Source organism: Neofelis nebulosa, chromosome 10, assembly GCF_028018385.1.
Source record: "Neofelis nebulosa isolate mNeoNeb1 chromosome 10, mNeoNeb1.pri, whole genome shotgun sequence".
NCBI classification, from domain to species: Eukaryota; Metazoa; Chordata; class Mammalia; order Carnivora; family Felidae; genus Neofelis; species Neofelis nebulosa.
Window position 1 is genome coordinate 20,433,867 of NC_080791.1, and position 19,690 is coordinate 20,453,556.

The 19,690-nt window shown below is 47.5% G+C and overlaps 1 protein-coding gene across 12 annotated transcripts in view; it reads left to right on the forward strand.

Annotated features, from left to right (window-relative positions):
• The window catches only part of GRAMD1B (GRAM domain containing 1B), a 246,433-nt gene that overhangs the window by 146,254 nt on the left and 80,489 nt on the right, over positions 1-19,690 (forward strand). Inside the window, exon 1 of one of the 12 annotated variants that reach the window (XM_058687110.1) lies at positions 2,004-2,521. The exons of the other annotated variants lie outside the window; for them this stretch is intronic. Within the exon in view, the coding sequence (XP_058543093.1) occupies positions 2,499-2,521 (23 nt within the window). The 5' untranslated portion in view covers positions 2,004-2,498. Of the gene's footprint in view, positions 1-2,003; positions 2,522-19,690 lie in introns of those variants that run through there. 12 annotated transcript variants of the gene reach the window in all.

The window sequence follows — 19,690 nt, forward strand, 5'->3', positions numbered from 1 at the left end:
GTCTCACAGACTTTCTTTCTTTCTTTCTTTCTTTCTTTCTTTCTTTCTTTTCTTTTTTTTTTTTTTTTTAATAAGCATACATCCTGATTAAGAGACTGGACTTTGGGTTTGAACATGCCCAAGTTCAAGTCTCAGGCTTGCAGCTTGTTGGTTATTTAGCATTAGGCAAATCCAGATGCTACAGTCTTAATTTTCAATAACATCATCTGAAAAATACTGATAGTCACTACTTCATAATACGGATGTGAGTGTTAAGTGAGATAATACAAGTAAAATGCTTATTAGCACGATGCCTGACATAAATAAGCTCCCCCAAAATTCTTATTAGTAGTTGCAAGGGAGTTTTTTTTTTTTATTTGACGGCTTTTAAAATTTTTATTGAAAAATACAGAATTTTCACTATTTAGTAATGTGTGTCTAATGTAATACTTGGAAAGCTTTGATTCAGATTTCATGTGTTACCTGTGATCAGGGGGGATAGGATGAGAGTATTCTCATCTACCTAGAGAATTCTAGGTGCCATTTGCCTAGAGGCTGGCATCATTGGTCCCTGGAGGCCCTTGGAGTGAATTACCTAGGTTGTAAAGGAGAACTTATGCAGCCCTACAATACCTAAGTTGAAAGAATGGCCTGGATACATAACTAAAGATGTATTCTGAGGTCTTGAGAGCGTTTCAGTGTTGTCTGGCTTGGGTCTGTGGACAGAGGAGAATTCCATAGGCCAGGGCTGCTTTGAGAGTACATCTCTAAAAGCTCAGGATCCCTTAAAGCGTGTTTTTGCTGGGCCATCTGGACCCTGGAGAGAGGCTGCAGTGTTTTAGTTAGGTTCGAATAAGGCCACTTCAATTAAACTCTTGCTAATAGTATCTAGTGTATATAAGCCATCCTAAGTCAGTGAGATGATGGACTCACACACTGTCCCTGCCCACTTAGAGTTTACCATCTAAAAAGGCAGGTAATAAGTAATTACAAGTACAGCGAGCGTTACCAGTGGGGATCTTGTGCTCTGGTTTTTCTTAAGACTGTCTATCACTTTGGGGGTCAAGTATAGATGATGTGCACACAACCTGTATGGGTGTCTGTAGATTGCTCTGAGGCAAGTTTCAGGGTAAAGGCTTGGTATGGTTCAGTTGGAGGTTGCTATTTCATAATTAATCTCCTCTTTGTTTGTTCTCACCCATCCGCATTACTGACCCAGATAGTCCGCAATCTAGGGGAGGCCAAAAAAAAAAAAAAGAAAGTCACATAGCCACGGAAGTTTCTGGGGCTGGAACACAGTGGGCCCAGGTTGGAGGATTTTAAGAGCGAATTGTATGTTCTAGTTGGAGTTGAAAATCTCAGTGCCTCCTCTCTTTGATGCTGTGTCTGGTCTGAATCATCTTAGAGCCTGGTATTGGTGATAAAATGTTGTTGAGATCCCACACCAGGCCCTCGTGGCCACCTTAAAAGGATTCCAGGCCCCAGGTGACCTGGGGCGCTGCTGGACCACCATAAGTTGCTGCCTCACCATGCGCCCCAAAAGTGGTGGCCCTGGGGCCGAGCACTTTCCCCAGAAGGGGAAGAGAACTGTGTGTTCCGTGTGCCTTGAACTGCTTGGGATCTCATTGCTGCGCGGGCCCCGCCTTGCTGGGGAAAGGGTGAGGATTCTATTTAAGGTGGTCTTGAGCAGCTCGCCTTTGGGCCTCTAGGCACTAACCGCGGGAGGGGGGGGGGCGCTTTCAGGTCTGCTCGGGATTCCGGACGTTTGCAGAGGGCCTGGGGTCAGCGCTCCGCTCCCCCCCCCCCCGCCCCGGGGTGTGGCATTTTAACACCTTGGATGGATGCTCCTGGAAGTGCCCGACTCGCGCTCTTCCTACCCCCTCTCCTCTTCCTCCTTGGGCATCACCTTGCTCGCCCACCCTCTCCCTGACTTTCTGTCCCATCCCGGGACAAAACATGTGCTGTGTCTTTAAATGGGCGGAAGTGGCTGGCAGTGCTTTGCTTGGGTACTGCATTGATGAGGAGATTATATGGAGCTGCGGGAGCCGCCGCCTGGGGGAAGAGAGGTGCAGGTTCTGCTCGGTTCTTGCTCTCCTGCCGGGCTCTCCTTGGGTCCTTTCCCCCCCAAGGCTGCTCTGAGCCGGCAGGAGGCGAGGGTGGGCGGGCGGCCGGCCGGCCTGCCTGTTGACAGCCACTCCAGGCTTGTTTTGCAGCCTTGCCGTTGCCTGTCCCCATCAGAAGCTGGCAGTGGCAGCAAAGGCTCCGGCAGGCAGCTCCAGCCCCGGGGCTGGATTTGCAGAGGCTGCCCTTGGCCTCCGAGCCCAGCCTGCCGCGGTTCTTCTGGCTGGTGCTGGCTCTCTCTCTGTCTCTCTGTCTTCTTTCTCTCTCTGTGTTCAAGTCACATTACATGGGCTTCTGTTCTTTGGGGACTTCGTCATCTTTTCCAATATGTCCTGGGACCTCCGGAGCTGTCACGGGGATGCTAAGGACACGGTCAGTGGATTACCGTGCCTGTACTAATGAAAGGATTCAAGCTATCCTGGTAAGTAGAGGAGAGGGGTACGGCCCCTTCCTCTTCGTCATCGTTCTTCAACCCCATGTCCCTCCTCAGCACCTGAGCATCCTCGAGGTCTCCTTCACGCAGGCCTGTCCCCCCCCCACCCCCCCATGGTTCTCAAGGAGTCAAGACGGGGGCCGCACACCCTACAAAGTTGGGTCACTCTCCCTGGCTCATCCTAGCTTCTACCCCGCTGCAGTTATGTTTTGCCAGCATCTTCCCTGGGGGAGGGGGTTGGTGGAAGTTGGGGGGCTGTGAAGAGAATCCAAGTGCAGCTGGAAAGAGTCTCCAACTTTGAGGGACCTGATGGGTGGTGCATGCTGAGGGAACTTGGTAAAGAAGGGTCCCTTGGGTCACGCCCGGCCGGTGGTGGGGGCAGTGGCCCTCTACCCAGCCTGACAGCCAGCCCCCCAGGGGCCTTGCTCACCCTGCTCCATAGGGTACCCTCATCCCAGCGGGCAGGCCCTGATCTCTTCGAGGCTTCTCTCTGAGAAGTCGGGAGGACCAGGCCCCGACCTCTGGCACTCCTGGCGTCCAAAAGAGAGTGGGGTGGCCCCTCTGCCGTGCCTACCACACACACACCTTGGGGCTTTGGAGGCACCTCCTGCAGAGCCTGATGTTGGGATATTAGAGCCTCCTCTTGCTTGGGATGTGAGCTAGCTGTCTGGTAGCCGCAGAAGCAGTCAGAATATTTTTACCTTCCATTTTAAAAATAAAACCCTCACCTCTCCCTTTCCTCCTCGGCATCGGGTGGGTGGGTGGGTGAATTGGCTTTTTTATCTGGTTGAGAAACTGGAGATTTCGCCTGGGAAACTTTGTCACGGCAGGGATCTGGCCCTCCCCACGGGGTAGTGTGTGCAGCTTACCGGGGACCAGCTCTCTGGGCTGGGGATGGTGCCTTTCTCCTTGACAGCGGAGGGTGGGAGGAGGAGAGTTTGGGAAAGCTTCCTGCGGGGATGCGCCCTGCCTTCCTTGTGGCTCCCAGCCATCCACCCGCAGTCCATGGTGGGACCATGGGAAATGATCTCTGTGGTGGGGAGGGTGATTTCCAGAATCGGGGTAGGTACTGAGCAGTTTAATACATGTCGTCCTATCCTGGCTCTAGCTCACATCTGGCCTTCCAGAACCTCCTACTCTAGGTTAAAGTCTAACAGGATTAATCTAGTCCAGCCCTACTCTAGGCAAGAGGGCTCTTTGGTGGGTCTTCAAAAGGTACTTTGCGGAAAGGAAAGGGAGGAGCTTAGTTCTTGTGAGCTTAACTCTTAAAAACTGAGGTCGTGAATAGTCAGTGACCCCCGCCCCCAGCCTGTAGTCTCTTCTCAAGATTTGGTATCACTCCCTCCTATCTGTAGCTCTTGTGCTGAAGGCCCCCCACCCCCACCCCCACCCCCCTGAGGTTGAGAAAAGGACGTAGAGGTACTGCAATGCCATTCCTGCTTTCTTGGGGCCAGGTTCCTTGTTCTTCAGGATTGGAAAGGCAGTAGCAGAATCTGTTGTCACTGGGAATGCCAGGCCCGGTCAGCACCCAGAGCCGCCCCTTGGTCCCTCAGCCGAGCCAAGCTGGGCCTGTAACTTGGATGAGGCCTCCAAGGATGACCCAGGTCTTGCTGGGAGAGTGGGGGTGCTGGGCTCATCTTCGGAAATCCCTCCGTGTCCTTCCATGCCCCTACTGTCAGCAGCCACGGTTGGGACTGAAGGGGTGCCTGGCTGTCTCTCAGGATGAGACATCACTTTAACACAGAAATGCTTCTCTGCTCAGCCCCTATTGGTCCCTCAGGGACATGCAGAGACATGTGCCTTTAAAAATCTGCCTTGAGTATCTCTTGATGCATTTCACCAGGAGATCATTGTTATGCTGGGAACTGTAATTGGGGTAACCTTGTCTTTTTCAGCCAAATACCATATTACAAAGATGGGGAGGTTTTGTCGTTTATATCTGCCTGGCTAGTATTAGATCCTACGATTCCCTCTTTCTTTCATTAGGTGCAGATCTATTGGTCCATTTTGGTCGAGGGGCCAACGTTGTAGTTGTATTGTGAATGTGTGGGCTTGAAATGCGGCTCCCTTTGGTGGTATCCCCTGTCAGAGTCCTTCTGTGTCCATGGGGAGACTTGGTAGGAACAAGGTGACCAAATATATTGGCTACCCTGTGCTGGGTAATGTTATCTGTGTACGGAAGAAGATGGAATTAATTGGGTGTTTGAGTCACTTCTAGAAACATTTCTGGAATCCTACTATGTGATAGTGATATTAAAAAATGATAATAATGCTGATTTAAAAAGAATAAAAATGGCAACTAACATTTATTGAGTGCTTACGGGGGTGTCAAGGACCATATTAAGCACTTCACATACGTGAAGTCCTATAGTGCCAAAGGCAGTGTGGTTAAGATCCTCATTTTACAGAGCGAGGAAACTGAGTCACAGAGAGGGTGTACAGATAGGAATCAGGCTTTGGACTTGTGGGTAATTTTCCCTAGTGATTCACCTGTTCTTGGTTGCTTTTCTATAGACCATTTTCCTCTGCATGCAGCAATACCATATATTGGCGCTTTTTTCCCCCCTGCTTTGTGGTCTCCTTGCCTTATACTTATTTTTTTAGTTAGACTTTTAAAAGTGTAAGGAAGTGAGGTGCCTGGGTGGCTCAGTCGGTTAAGCTCCCGACTTTGGCTTAGGTCATGATCTCATGGTTCGTGAGTTTGAGCCCCACATTGGACTCTGCTATCAGCACAGAGCCTGCTTTGGATCCTCTGTCTCCCTCTCTCTGCCCCTCCCTCACCAGCGCGCTCTTTCAAAAATAAACATTAAAAAAACAAGTTTCTTAAAAAAAAAAGTATAAGGAAATGCATTATCTTAATTGATCCTTATTATGGCCCCACGAAGCAGCTGACATCTCCATTTGAGAACCAGGGAAACCGAGGTACAGAGTAGTAAAGAGTTTTGCCTAAATTCATGCAACTGGTTAAGGAAAAAGGTAGGGTGCACTCCTGTTACTGGACTCTTATTTAGTTTTGCGAGCAACAGCGAGCAACAGTTTTGCGAGCAATTGTATCTGCATTAGACCTACTCTCCCAGAGGGCAGAGTCAGGGTCTGTACATCCATTATTCATTCTTCCCTTCATTCTACAAATGTTGGCCAAGTAATTATTATTTTCACAGTCCTGTGCTTAGGCATTGTGGGGGCTAAAAAAATGTAAGGGCATTGCCTCTGACTTCTAGGGACTGGTAGCTTCACAGATAGAATAAGTTTCAGCCACCCTGTACGCGCACCCACACCCACACAAACACACACTTTCTCTCTCTCTCCAAAACAAGTCAGTAAATGCTAAAGAACAGATACGTGCAATAGACAACAAGCACTGTAGACATTGAGAGGAGGCTGGGATTCATTCCAGCTGGGGTGACCCGGAAGCTTCCCAGAGTAATTGGCATTTGAGTGGGGGGTTCGAAGCCTGGCCAATGTTAGGTAAGTAGAGGCTGTGCTTTGTACAGCATTAATACTGCCCCTCATGGTGTTGGGAGGTTATCATAGGAGATGCTTTTGGATGACGCTGATGAAGGCACGTGGCTGTGATTGACAGCGGCTGGATTGTGAGAGGGAAATCCTGCTTTTTCAGCCTCCCCTGACAGGGTCTTTAGACTCTCTCCAAAGATGATTCTGTGATTCTGTCTTCAGATAACTTGGTGCACGAGGTTAAGGGCAACGGTGGAGGGGACGGCATGTGCAAACACATGGGGCCGTGCCAAAGCAGAGTTGGGAGCACAGACAATTTGGAAGCTGTGTAATGTTTTTAAAGAAGCATTCACCAGTCCTGAGCTTCTACAGAGTTTCTATTTATTTATTTATTTATTTATTTATTTATTTATGTATGTATGTATGTATGTGTGTGTGTGTGTGTGTGTGAAATATGTAAAGATATTCCTAAACCCTGTAGGGTCCCAACACCAAGAAGCTCTCCAGTGTGGTGGAGTGCCCCATGTACAGATTGTTTTGGCCCCCAGAGGACTTGGCAGACTGCAGTGACATCTGTCTTCATTCGCTGTCCTTGTGTTCCCGGTCCTCACATCTGTTGGGGTTAGTGGGTGCGGTCTTCACAGAGCCTGGAGGCTCTGCCAGACCTTCAGGAAAGCCCATGTGCTGCAAGAATGTGGTTCTGGGAAAATAGAGGAACGAGAGTACAGTTCTCGACACGTTGCAGGGGAAGCATTTCTGTGGCCAGGCCGTGGTCCGCACATAGAGAAGTTTTGAGCTCCTGTTTGTGTTTGAGCAGGTGAGTGAGCTTTCACCCCGTTTCTTGAGGAATGTGAGCGCTGTGTGAGGGACCCTGCTCACTTAGGGCCTCCCCAGGTAGCGGGGACCGAACTTCATTTTTGATTTCCTCCGTGTTTCATGGAGATTTGTGATCATCCGTATTTCATTAGATACCAAAGATCAGCCGTCCAGTATGCTTTTTTTCCTTCGGACCTGCAAACAAGTGGAACACTGTTCCTTCTTCAGCCCTGCTGTAGACCCGTGAAAGGAGAAACGGGTGACGGTGCCTGGGAGGATTTAAGTTAGACATAAAGAAAAAGTTTGGAATTTCTTTCTCTGGGGAGGGTCCAGACCAGGTTATACTTTTCTCATTCGAGGTTCTTTCTGTGAGACATTTTCTCTCGAGGAGGAGGAAGGCCTGCGTGTGACCTCCTTCAGAGCCAGGCTTCCCAAGGCATTCAGATGCTTACCGGGAGGTGAGCTGCAGTGAAGGTTGGGGTCGCTCAGTAGCTTGAGATTCTGGAGAGCCGACTGGACTCTGAAGAATCCAAACCTTGTAACCACCTCCTCGCCTGCTGTGTGGCCTTGGTAGGTGACTTCTGTTTGCCTTGGGTGGTAGTTGTTTTGAAAGCAGGGTTAAATGACAGTGCTGGGCGGATTAGTCTGTCTGTCAGCTTCCTTTTCACTCCTGGTTTAGAAAAAGGCCACAGTTCTTACAGAGCAGTCGCTCGTAATGTGGACTCTGGTGTGCTTCCCTAGCCAGCAGGAAACACTAAAAAAAAAACTCCTTCATTTGAAAATATTAAATGCTCATTTACAAACATCCCCCAGCAGGCACACCCTCTAGCTAACAGTGCAAGATTTACTTTATTATTTGGTGGGAGGGAATCGGGGATTTCCCCATGGTCTGTCACATCCAGGGCACGGAGTGCCGGTCACCTAAGCATTTAAATCCCAAGAGTGATCAGGACAGCTGTGATCTGACTCTACAGATTTTTTTTTTTTTTCAAAGGGTGGGCCGTTCCCACCTCTTACCCAGGTTTCTACGTTGGGAACTGCACCTGGCTTGAAATGAATGGCAGGTCACATGATTTATTGTTCTTCTTGCCACCATTAGCATTAGTCTAAGGAGAAAGAAATGTACTGTATTAGAGTGGGAGATGGTTGACAGGGATGGTGTCAAAGCAAATCAGATTGGAGGGACAGCAGTCCCCCCTTATCCGTGGTTTTGCTTCGTGAGGTGTTAGCTACCGTGGCCAGCTGTGGTCTGGAAGCAGGTGACCCTCCTGACGTGTCCTCAGAGGGTCAGTAGGAGCCCAACACAGTGCCATGACACCCCCCTGTCCCCCTCACATCTTCCTCTTACGTAGGCATTTTGTCATCTCACATCATCACAACAAGGGTGAGTATAGAAGAATAAGGCATTTTGTGTGTGTGTGTATGAGAGACACCGCATTCACAGAACTTTTTATTACAGTATATTATAATCGTTCTATTATTATTTGTTGTTAATCTCTTACTGTGCCTAATTTGTAAATTAAACTTAATCACAGGTGTGTACCTGTGGGAAAAAGGGTCGTCTGTATAGGGTTCGGTCCGCCTGTGGTTTCAGGGGTCCGCTGGGGGTCTTTGAGTGGATCCCCCCCCCCCCTCGCGGATAGGGGGCACTTGGGCTTCTTTGTTCTGGTTAGAGACCCTTTCTCCTGGCCATTCGGAGACTTTTTGTCATTGAATTTCATTTTTGGAAGAGATGGTTTGGGGCTTCTCGTGATAGAACGCTTCTGATCCCTTGTCCAGAAGGCCGGACGTTTGTTTCCTAAATGAGCTAAGGTGAAAGACTGGGTAAAGTAGATACTGCTAGATGTCGTTATGTGTCCTCACCCTTAACGCCGTTCTTTGGTTCCTATTTGCACAAAGATGTTGAGTTAAACTGGGTAGGCTAGGTTCTGCTCTGACAGCAACCACTGTCCTCCCCCGCCCCCTCCAAACTCAGTAGCTTGACTCATCATAAGCTAACTCTTGAGCACTGCAAGCCCCTCTGAGGCTCTGGAAAAGACCCCAGGGAGGCTGTCCTCTGTGAGGCATACGGTGGCTCGGTGATCTAGGCCGTAGAGTCTCCTGGCGCCCCCTCCGCAGTCACTGCAGAGGTCAGGGGGCAGGAGAGCCTGGCTCTTCGGTGCTTCTCCTCGAAAGCGAGCACGCTGCCCTTGCCCTTCAGCATGGTCCATGGTCATCACGTGGCCTGACCACAGGAAGGCCGGGAAACAGTAGGCTTCTGAAGGGCAGGAGGGGAGGAGAACCAGGAGTCTTGCTGGGCACCAGTCATGGCCACATAGCTGCTTTTATGGAAGTGCAGCCATGGGCCCACCCCCCTCCTGAAAACCCGCTGATGGCTTTCTTATTGCCTGTAGGATAAAGGCCTTGATTTGAAATGTCATGGAAGGACTTGTGTAACCTTAGACCAGGGGGTCAGCACCCAACAGCCAGGGGTCAAGTTCAACTTGCTGCCTGTTTTCATGCAGCTAAGTATGTTTTGGGGGTTTGTTTGTTTGTTTGTTGTTACATTTTTTAAATGGTTGAAAAAAATCAAGAGAAGAGTGGTATTTCATGACATGTGAAAATTATATGAAATTAAGAGATTAATGTCCATAAATAAAGTTTTATTTGTACCCAGCCACACTCGTTGGCGTATGGCATTGTCTGTGGCTGCTTTCGTGGTACAGTGTCAGAGCTGAGCAGTTACGACAGACACCTATGGCCCACAAAGCTAGACTATTTATTGTCTAGCCCTTTACACAAAGTTTGCTGCCCCCTAGTTTAGACGGATAAAGATGCCTCTCAAATGCAGCAAAGTGATATGTTTTCACTGGATACTTTAGTAGAGCTAGCGGTCTTATTCGAAATGCTGTAACAGTGTTCAAAAAACCATAGCGGTGACCGTGATAAGGATATTAATAGTAAGGATAAGGATAATAGTAAGGATAAGGATATTAATAGTAATAGCTAATACTTGTACCGTAACTTACTATATCACGCGTATCTTAAATGTTTTCTATATATTAGCCCAGAGCTGTTTTTTTATCTATATGTTATTATGGTGTAGATTTTACAAATCATTAAACCGAAGCACAGAGAGGTTAGGTCATCAGCTCAAGATCACATAGCCCCTAAAGTGCTCAAGCTGGCAGTCTGACTTAAGATCGTGCTCTTAACCACCACAGTTATAAAGCAGCTGGAACACGGGCTTTGCCCGTGAGGAGAGAGAAGACTGATACTCTTGAAAAGTTAGAAGAATTTGGCAAGGTAATCTATGAAGGTGGTTAATGAAGACGAATTACAACTAGAAAGGTATGCAAGAATGGAGAGGGAGAGAGCAGTAATGAGCAAAGTAAATGGAGAAGGGCTAAAGAGGAGGTAGAATGAGTGCCTGATATGTATGTATGTATGTATTTATTTTTATTATTTTTTAGAGAGACCGTGAGTCAGGGAGAGGGGCAGAGGGAGAGACAGAGAGAGTGGATCCCAAGCAGGCTTCATGCTCAATGCGGAGGCTGACGCAGGGCTCGATCCCACAACCCTGGGATCATGACCCTAGCCGAAATCAAGAGTCAGTCCGATGCTCAACCGACTGAGCCACCCAGCCCTCCTGAGGGTTGAGCCTTGAACGACGAGGACGCCCGAAATTTCAAGAGAAAGAACTAGACAGGGAAGAAGCAAGAACTAGACCACAGAAACCACAGTGAGGGCCTGGTGGCAGGAAGCAAGAGCTGCGTGTCCTGATCAGAATGCAGGGGTGTGTGGGGACACGGGGGTAGATACTCAAATGGTAAGACAGGTTCCACCTACAGATAGGATCGTCTCACAGGTGAGGCAGAGACATGCGGGCTTGCTGTGCTCAGCCGGGAGAAGCCCTCGGGTTCAGGATGACCGCAGAGGGTGGAGATGTATTTCCAAACTTGGTGGGCAAGATGTTCTGGGGCCTGGAGCGTAAGTGGGTGGTTTGAGAGCAGGCAAGAAGAATAGTGTTGCAAATTAAAAACAATGCTTCTGTGAGCTTTTCTTTATTTGTCTCTTTCCTTTTTAAATTTATTTTATTTTAGAGAGAGTGCATGAGTGGGGGAGAGAGGAGAGGGAGAGAGAGAGAATCTTAAGCAGACTCCACCCTCAGCGAGGAGCTGGATGCAGGGCTTGATCCCACAACCCTGGGATCATGACCTCAGCTGAAGTTTAGTCCGAAGCTCAACTGACTGAGCCGCCCCGGTGCACCTCTTTCTTCCTTCCTTCCTCTCTTTCTCTTTCTTTGTCTCTCTCTCTTTCTCTCTCTCTCTCTTCTCACCCTCCTCCCTTTCCATCTTCCTTTCCTTTCTCCCTTCCTCCCCTTCTCTCTCCCTCTCTCTCTATCCCCCCCTTCTCTCTTTTTTATCTCATGTAACCCTCACACAACTTGACAGGGAAGGTGGTATTTATCCCTTTTTTACAGGTAAGGAAACTGTGTCTCAAAAGAGGTTTAAGTAACAGGGCCAGGACCCCATGGTTATTGGCAGAACTGGGATAAAACTGAAATTGTCTGTCTGTAAAGCCTGTGCTCTTAACCTTTACACTTAAGTACTTGACTTAGTGGGAAAAGTGTTTATTGGTAGAAATTTGGAGCTTTATTTATTTATTTTTAAATGTCTATTTATTTTGAGAGAGCGCATGGGGGAGGGCCAGAGAGAGCAAGGAGAGAGAATCTCAAGCCAGTTCCTTACTGTTCGTGCAGAGCCTGAAGTGGGGTTCGATCTGGCGATCCATGAGGTCATGAGCTGAGCTGAAATCAAGAGTCAGACACTTAGCTGACTGAGCCACCCAGGTGCCCTCAAAGTTTAGAGCTTTAAACTTAACAATTTAGGAAGGGTTTGGTGCGGAGGTGTGGTGGTCTTTCTGGGGAGTGGTGTCGTTTGTATCAGGCGATCATATAGTAGAACAGTTTTGCAAAGTGTTCACTTTTGTGCTGAACCATGACCCTTGTCATTGCTGATCTGGTGGCTTCACTTTGGGGCTGGGTCAGGGTTTATTTAAAAAAAAAAATTGTTTTTTGTTTTTAATTTGTAGAACGTATCATGCATCCAAAAGAAAGTATATAATGTATAGCTGTTCAGCTTAAAGGAGAAAAATTAAACATTGTTCGTCATCCAATTAAGCATTATAACAATGCCTAAATATTTGAAAGCCATTCAGTTTGTTTGTTTGTTGTATAAGATTTGTGAAAATATTCAAAGGCTGGGAGGATAAGCCCCAGAAAATGCAGGTCTTGGGGACTGAGCACTGACTATGTACCTGCACACCTGCACCTGGGCCGAGTACTCTTGCCCCGCCCCCCCTCCCCTAGGGGGTATGTTACACTTCTCAGGCAGTGCCTCTTTGTTCTGACGGACTCTGGACTCGAATGGCTGCCCCTAGCACAGGGCTCCCTCCCTTTAGCTCTGTGGGGGACCCTAAGGGACAGGCGTAGGTGGTTCTGTTCCTTTCTGGTTGGGTGATTCTGGGCAAGTTACCTACTCTGTCAAGCCTTGATTTTTCTCATCTATAAAATGGAGCTAATCCCACCTGACCTTGGAGGGCTTTGGGAAGATAATTCCTGAGCATGTACTCAGGGGGAGGCCTGGCCCATTGTAACCTTATAAAGGTTAAGCTGCTGTTAAAATTTTCATTGTCTTACGTTTGACATTGTGGAAAAAGAGAGCATGGTCATAACCTGGCTCTCCACATACTTAACATCCACGGTTGTCTCTCACGCCCTGGATGGATACAGAGAACTCTGATCATGATCTTTCCTGGAACAGCCAAGAAAGTTTTACTTTCAGTCAGTTTTGCTCCTTCTTTGAAGTTAACAGCCTCCCAAATCATGTATTTTAGTCTCGCTGCTGGAACTCTTCTGTCTGCTGCCCCCTCCGGGTATGGTCACTTGGTCACTTAACCGGAGGCTAGGATATGTTCTGCCACTCACTGAGCGTGTGACCTTCTTCGTCAAGGCACCAGCGCCCACATCTCTAAGATGATAGTTGAGATTAGAACAGCAGATTTTCTCTCTTCTGGATGCCCATGGACTTCAGGCTAAGGTTCTCTGGAGTACAGGACCCTTTAATAGTCTCAAGTTCCCACTGGATTCTTGCCGTCCTCTTCTTAATCATTTATTCGTTTGTTTACTTGAACATTTCTGGAGTGCCCACTGGGCTCGTGGTAGAAACACAAAGACCAGGAGCAACCAGTCCTTGCCTTGGGGCGGAGGGGTGGGGGGCTTGACTAAAGTAGTGGGGAGCCAGACCCGGACTCCCAGTGCTGCATATTGTAGGAAAATTCCACAGAGGGACTCAGATCCCTCTCCTGCTGGAGTGCAAATAGATTTATCTTCCAGTTAAGATCTTTTTTTGGACCCATTCTCCTGAGACTGGGAGCCTCACTGTTTCATAATAGCTTCCCTGCAGCGACCTCAACTCTTTATGCCTTACTGAATGGTCGGAGTTTATATCCGGTGGCATGATGACATGCAAAACGCCTTTGTTTCCCAGAGGCTCAACTCCACAAGCCCCAGGATGCAAATTTTGGGAACTGTCACCACTGGGCTTTTGGAGGTGATCTGCTGTGCACGTGATGATTATTATTTTTTAGCCATCTTTTGAGTCTAAAGCATACTCTTATTTATGGAGTGTCTGTTGACCCTTGCTTGTTCAAATGACTTTTTTGTTTTTTAAGTTTATTTATCTTGAGAGAGACAGAGCGCAAGCAGGGGAGAGGCAGAGAGAGGGGGAGAATCCCAAGCAGATTCTGTGCTGTCAGCACAGAGCCCCACGTCGGGCTCAAACTCATGAGACTGTGAGATAACGGCCTGAGCCAAAATCAAGAGTCGGACGCTTAACCGACTGAGGCACCCAGGCGCCCCTCAAACGGCTTTTTTTTTTTTTTTTTTTTTAAATCTCTGATTCCGTGAACCAAGCGTTTCTACTTCATGCTCTTGTCTTCTTCTTTGATATAAACAAGTGGAGTAAATCTGTATTCCTGGGAGGCGCATTGGTAAGAGGAGCTAACCGCTGCCATTCACCTCTTGAGCCGTCTTTGTATGAGCCATTACGTTTATGGAAGCCGTGATGGTACTCCTTTTTACAAAACTCTGGACCTAGAGCAGTACTCCGCTCTGTTAAATGCTAACACTATTGTGTGTGCAGCTGTACAATTGGTTTTTCTTGTTTACTGCCGTCCTAACCTTCTTTCTCTGTGCACCTTCCCCCGAGTATATTTCCAAGCCTAAGTTAGGACCACTTTTGAGCTGCTCCCTCCTGCTAAACGGAATTGGTACTTGTCACCAGTCACAAAAGACGTCTCTCACCACCACTGCCAGGAGAAGGGCTGGGAACTCCAGGCCCTCACCTCTCTCTCTCTGCTTCCTCGCTGCCTGCAGGGGCCAAGCCCCTGGCTGCTCAGAAAGCATATTTATGATAATCTCCCAGCCAGCCTTCTCTTCACATCCTCTTGCCCTAATCATTCACGTTGGAAGCTTCAGAGCTATTTTTTCCTTCGTTCTTCCTCATTCTCCACATAGTTAGTTCTCTTTGCAGCCCCTCTGGTTTGTCCTCTGTCCTTTCCCATGACTTACTGTCACTGTCCTAATTCATAACCAACCTTCCATGCCTTGCTTGGCCTATTGCAGTAGCCACCTGGCTGATCGCTTTTTCTTCTTCTTTTTTTAAAAGCTTTCTTGAGATATGATACACATACCACACAATTCATTTAAAGTGTACAATTCAGTGGATTTTAGTATATTCACGATATGTGCAACAAGATGACGGGTAATTTGAGGACATTTTCATCACCTCGGAAAGAAACCCCGTCCGTACATTTTAGCAGGTAACCACCCCCCCCCCCCCCCCCCATCCCAACCCTCACAACCCGGCAACTACTAATCTATTTCCTGTCTCTGTAGAGTCCCCCGTTCTGGTCTGGACTTTTCATGAATGGAATCATGAACTGGCTTCTTTCACTTAGTATAAAGTTTTCAAGATTCGTTTAAGTCATAGCATGTATCAGCACTTCTTCCCCCTTTTATGGCTGAATAACCTCATCTCTTCCTGGAACTCTTGAGGTCCATTAATGATTCATCTATCATACAGGTCAGATTTCCAACCCCTAAAACTGAACTTGGCCCCTAGGAACCTACAAAATACAGCGGACACTGGGGCATGGCACTTCAGGCCTTCCCCATTCTGGCTCCATGGTGACTGTCCAGCCTCATCGTCACTCCACACTTCCACGGGGCTCTACTGTCCCCACCATCCCGACACTCCTTTCCTTAGCGAGGGGCGTGTCGCCCACGTACTGTGTCCTATCACTGCAGTCTTGGGTTATGTTACCCCTTTGCTTATGGTTCTCCGGTCTTTGGCTGTAGAAATCCCATTTCTCTTTCAGACTTGTCTTCATTCTCACCTTGAAGAAGTCCACCCCAGGTTTATCTCATCTCCAGTTAGGAATTAATTCGTCCTTTCCCATTCTCTGCGCACTTTAGTTGGATCCCCATCATTTCAGTCTTGGATCAAAGCATCATTCTGTCTTTTATAACATATTAAATCTTTTCCGAAACGAGAGAGTCATTCCAAATTTTGTTTTATCTTCTGGTGCTCTCTACAAGGCTTTACACATAGTTGGTGCCCAGAACAGATTTGCTGGATAATTGATGGCCCTCTTGGATTTGTATAGTCCTTTCTGCTTTTCAGAGTTCTTTTACATATTTTCTCTCTTCCAAAAATCAGAAGTAAAGAGCTTTTTTCCAGAAAAAGATTATCAGTAGTTTTAACTTGTTTGAATATTTATGGTTTTTTTTGCATCACCCATTGCCTCTGCGTATTCTAATGTTGGTGGAAACATTAGAAAATATAAAGTCAAAAAGAAGTCCATCATAATACCACCCCTCAGTGATAATCACTGTTAATATTTTGGTTTTTATCCTTTGAGCTATTTTTTCTATGTATACTATACATAGATAAACATAGGTGAAACTTATAACTCGTTCTATACACTGTTCTGGAATCCTTTAATTAACAGCATCTGATCTCTCTATAATAATAAATATTGATTTACATAATTACGTTTAAGGGGCAGTATTGCAAATATGCAAGTACTTGTCTATTCTCCTCCTGTTTGACACTTAGGTTATTTCTTATTCCTCAAGATTAAAAATAATGTCATACTAACATTCTTCAGGTAAATACCTTAGAAGCCAGATTTCTAGGTCAACAGCTTTTTTTTTTTTTTCCGTTTTTATTTTTAAGTAATGTCTACACTCACTGTGGAGCTTAAGTCACAACCCTGAGATCAAGACTCGCATGCTCTACCCACTGCGCCAGCCGGGGCGCCCCTAGGTCAGCAGCTTTAATATAGAGTGCCAAGTTGCCCTTCGGAAAGGTCGTTCCAATTTACACACCCGCCAGCAAGTTATGAGTGTTTGTTCCTTCCCCTTGTCCTTGCGTGCCTCGGCATTACCATTCTTTTTAGTCTTTGCCAATCTGATAATCCACAAGTGATATCTTAGAGTTGCATTCATTTGCGTCTCTTTCTTTGATCCTTGGTGGCATGCTTTTAATTTCCTTATTACCCATGTATATTTCTCCTGTGAAATGCCTTTTTGTTCTCTGCCCACCTCCCTGTTGAGGTGTTTGTCTTTTTCATCTCTCAGGACTCGACTGGAATAAGGATATTCACCCTTAGGTCATACATGTAATAAGTATTTTCCCTGGGCGGTGTGTCTTAACTTCAGGCTGTTTTCGGCACATAGAAGTGTATTTGTTTGTGATCCAGTTAATTAATCACTCTTGTCCTCTATGGTTTCTGTGTTTGGCATTATTCACAGAAAGTTCCTCCCAAACCAGTACCGTATACACATTCACTTTTGCTTTCTTTGAGTCCTTCTGGGATTTGGTTTTTTAAGTTTAATGCATCGGTTCATTTTGACATATAATTGCATCTACTTTTATAAAACCCGGGTGATTAAATTACACAGCACAGGCCTAGAGGGGACTGTGATAGGTCCCGTCCATTTTCCTGGCATCAGAGCACCAGGTAGATGAGCACTTCTTTTCCAGAGTACGACAGTCTACCATTTCCCAGCAGGTGCCCGCATTTACCATAATTCCTTCTGAAATCACCTCTGTTGTTGTGTGCCAGTTACGTGTTAATAATAGTCTGGCCTGAGGATTAAATGAATTTGCACATGAGATGAACGACAATCTATGGGATACTGCTTGGCACGTGAATATTCCACGTGTGTTTTATTGAACGCACGAATGACCGAATGAATGAAGGAAGGAATGGTGGTGTGAACAGTGGTAACAGGTCACTGACGATAACGTGAGATAGCAGGAGCTGTTCCATGGAAGCAGAGCCTTGGCCAGAGCAACAGTCTCAGGAGAGCACTGGCCAATTACATGTGGAAGAAGGAAAAGTTATCATGTGGGTTTTGAGCAGGTGGCATTATAAGGGTTAGGACCCGTAGGCTGACATACACCATGCATTAGGTACATAAGCAACAGTGAACCACACTGGAGAATTCCAGGGGATGCTGTAGAGATATGGGGGAGTTCATCAGGGAAGTCGCCCTGGGGAAGGTGCATTGAGAGCAGAGCTTTTGAAGGAAGGTTGGGGCCGCATAGGAGGGATTCGTGGAGTGAGGTCATTTTATGCAGATAGAATGATGTAAGCAAACAGTATTTTTTTTTTTTTTTAATTTGAAGTAGTGATTTTTTTTTTTTTTGCTTTTTTTTCCCACCTCCTTTGCTTTTGATCTGTTTCCTCATTTCTCAGCTTTTTTTATGCTCCCTGCTTTTAGTGCCAGTTAGAAATTGTCATGACAAACGTTGTTCGTACAGTTGAGGAAAGTTATTCTTGAAGTGCTTGGGCTCTGGGGTAGAAAGACTCCAGGGAGTGGGAACGGAACACAAGGAACAGGAGGGTGGCCCTCTGAGAGGACGCACCGTATCAGCCTTTTTCCAGCTCCACTCAAGACGGAGGTGAAGTTGGCCTTTTCTAAGGTTTACTCACCATACAGTAGACATTCCCCTGAATGAGTGAAAATAGGCATAGCACTGAGATGCATAGCCATTCAGGAAGATGGACAGACGTGAAGGACCCCGGTCCGCCGCAGCCTGGGAAGCTGGGCGGGCGGTGGACGTTTTCGCGGTGAGGGATGCTGAGGAGGACACCTCGAAGGGTGGGCCATTTGGTCAGTACCTCTCTAACCTTGCCGAGGAAGGAGACCCTGCCTCTTCTGAGCTTCCAATCTCAAGGAATAGAAGTCCAGAAGAACAAGAAAAAGAGGGCTTGGAAGGGCAAAGAGATGCTAAGCAAACTCTGGACCTAGATGCTGAAGAATCCCGCATGAGTCATTGCAGTTGGCTGGTGTTGGCCGGAAGCTTTTCTTGGAAATCAAATTAGTGGGTACAATACAATCCCAGCGTAGAAGAGCAAGAAATAGGTTTCTGCCTCCATATCTTTTATTCCTTAAGGAATAAATCCCGTAAGGATTTCACCCTTTCTTCCACGAAAGCCCTCCGTCAGCCTGCCTCCTCTTCTTGTAAATAAAGTTTTATTGGGACACAGCCACGTTCTTTCCTTTCCATGTTGTCCATGGCTGTTTTAACCCTACGGAAAGAAGAGTTCAGTGCTGATGGCAGACTCTGTGGTCTGCAAAGCCCAATATATTTGCTATCTGGCCCTTTACAGAAAAAGTTTCCGACCCCTGCTTTATATTACGAATAGATGACTAATTTTGAGCTGTTTTTCCAGGAGAGTCCTGGTTTGCACCAATCCATGCCATTTGCTAAATGAGTGCCCCTTTTCCTCATGGCACATGTTTGCAAGATGACTTCGAACCGGTGGTGTGGTCTAGGATTCAGGCTTCTTGAGCACATAGTCTGACCATCTGAGCTGCCTGGGAGACCCACGTGGAGTGGCTAGTACCCTAATATAGCAGCCGTTATTAGTTTCTGGTATTTATTTGCTGTTCAGTAAACGCCAAATTACAGAGAAACTGGGGCTCAGGGAAGTTAGGGAAGCTGCCCGGGTTACATAAAGTGGTAGCAATTGAACCCTGTGGGAGGAGAGCCCTTGCCCCACCCCTCCCCTGCATTGCCTGCCACCACCCCACACCTCGCCCTTTCCTCCCAACCTCCACCCTCTACCCCCATCTCTTTGTGATTTCTGGATCTTTCATTCATCAGCTTTTGCTCTTCTGGACGAAATACCATGTTTCTCTTGGAGCATCCATTCCTCGGTCAGTTTTCTTTTTGACCCCATCCCCCCTCCTGTAGTCATCTTTCTGACCTTGGCCCCCAAGCTCCACTTTCTTGGGGCTGACTCTCCTGGGTGGGGGGGAATGATTTTGAGAGGCAAATGAGGTCTTGGGTTCCCTGCACATCAGCAGTTCCTGCCGGATGGATCGCTGAACCTCATTTAGAGCGGCAGCTGTCCCCCCAGGTGCTCTGCCTTTTTCAGAAGACAGCAGGTGCCCAGAGAACCAGCTGGAGGGGGGAGCACGGCCCAGGGCCCCGGGGCACCAAAGTGGCAAAACGGCAGCCGCTGGGCAGGCTGAGCTGGCATTTCTGACCTTTGCGGAGAGAGGGCGTCCTTAAAGGGACAGGGAGCTCTTTTCTTTCCTGGTGGCCGGCTGCCAGTTCAGATGCCAGGGATTTGAAGAGGCCATTGTTCTGGCAGTGGAAGATGGGGGCCCAGACCGCCCAGTCTTTTTTTCTTTTCCCGTTACCAACCGCGTGTCCCCCTCTGATGTGCAGCCTGTCAAGTGTGGAGGGACGGTGAGCTGTCTTCAGTCACCCACCCTCCCCTCCTCCTCCGCAGTCAGAAGGCAGCCTCAGCCACCAAGGC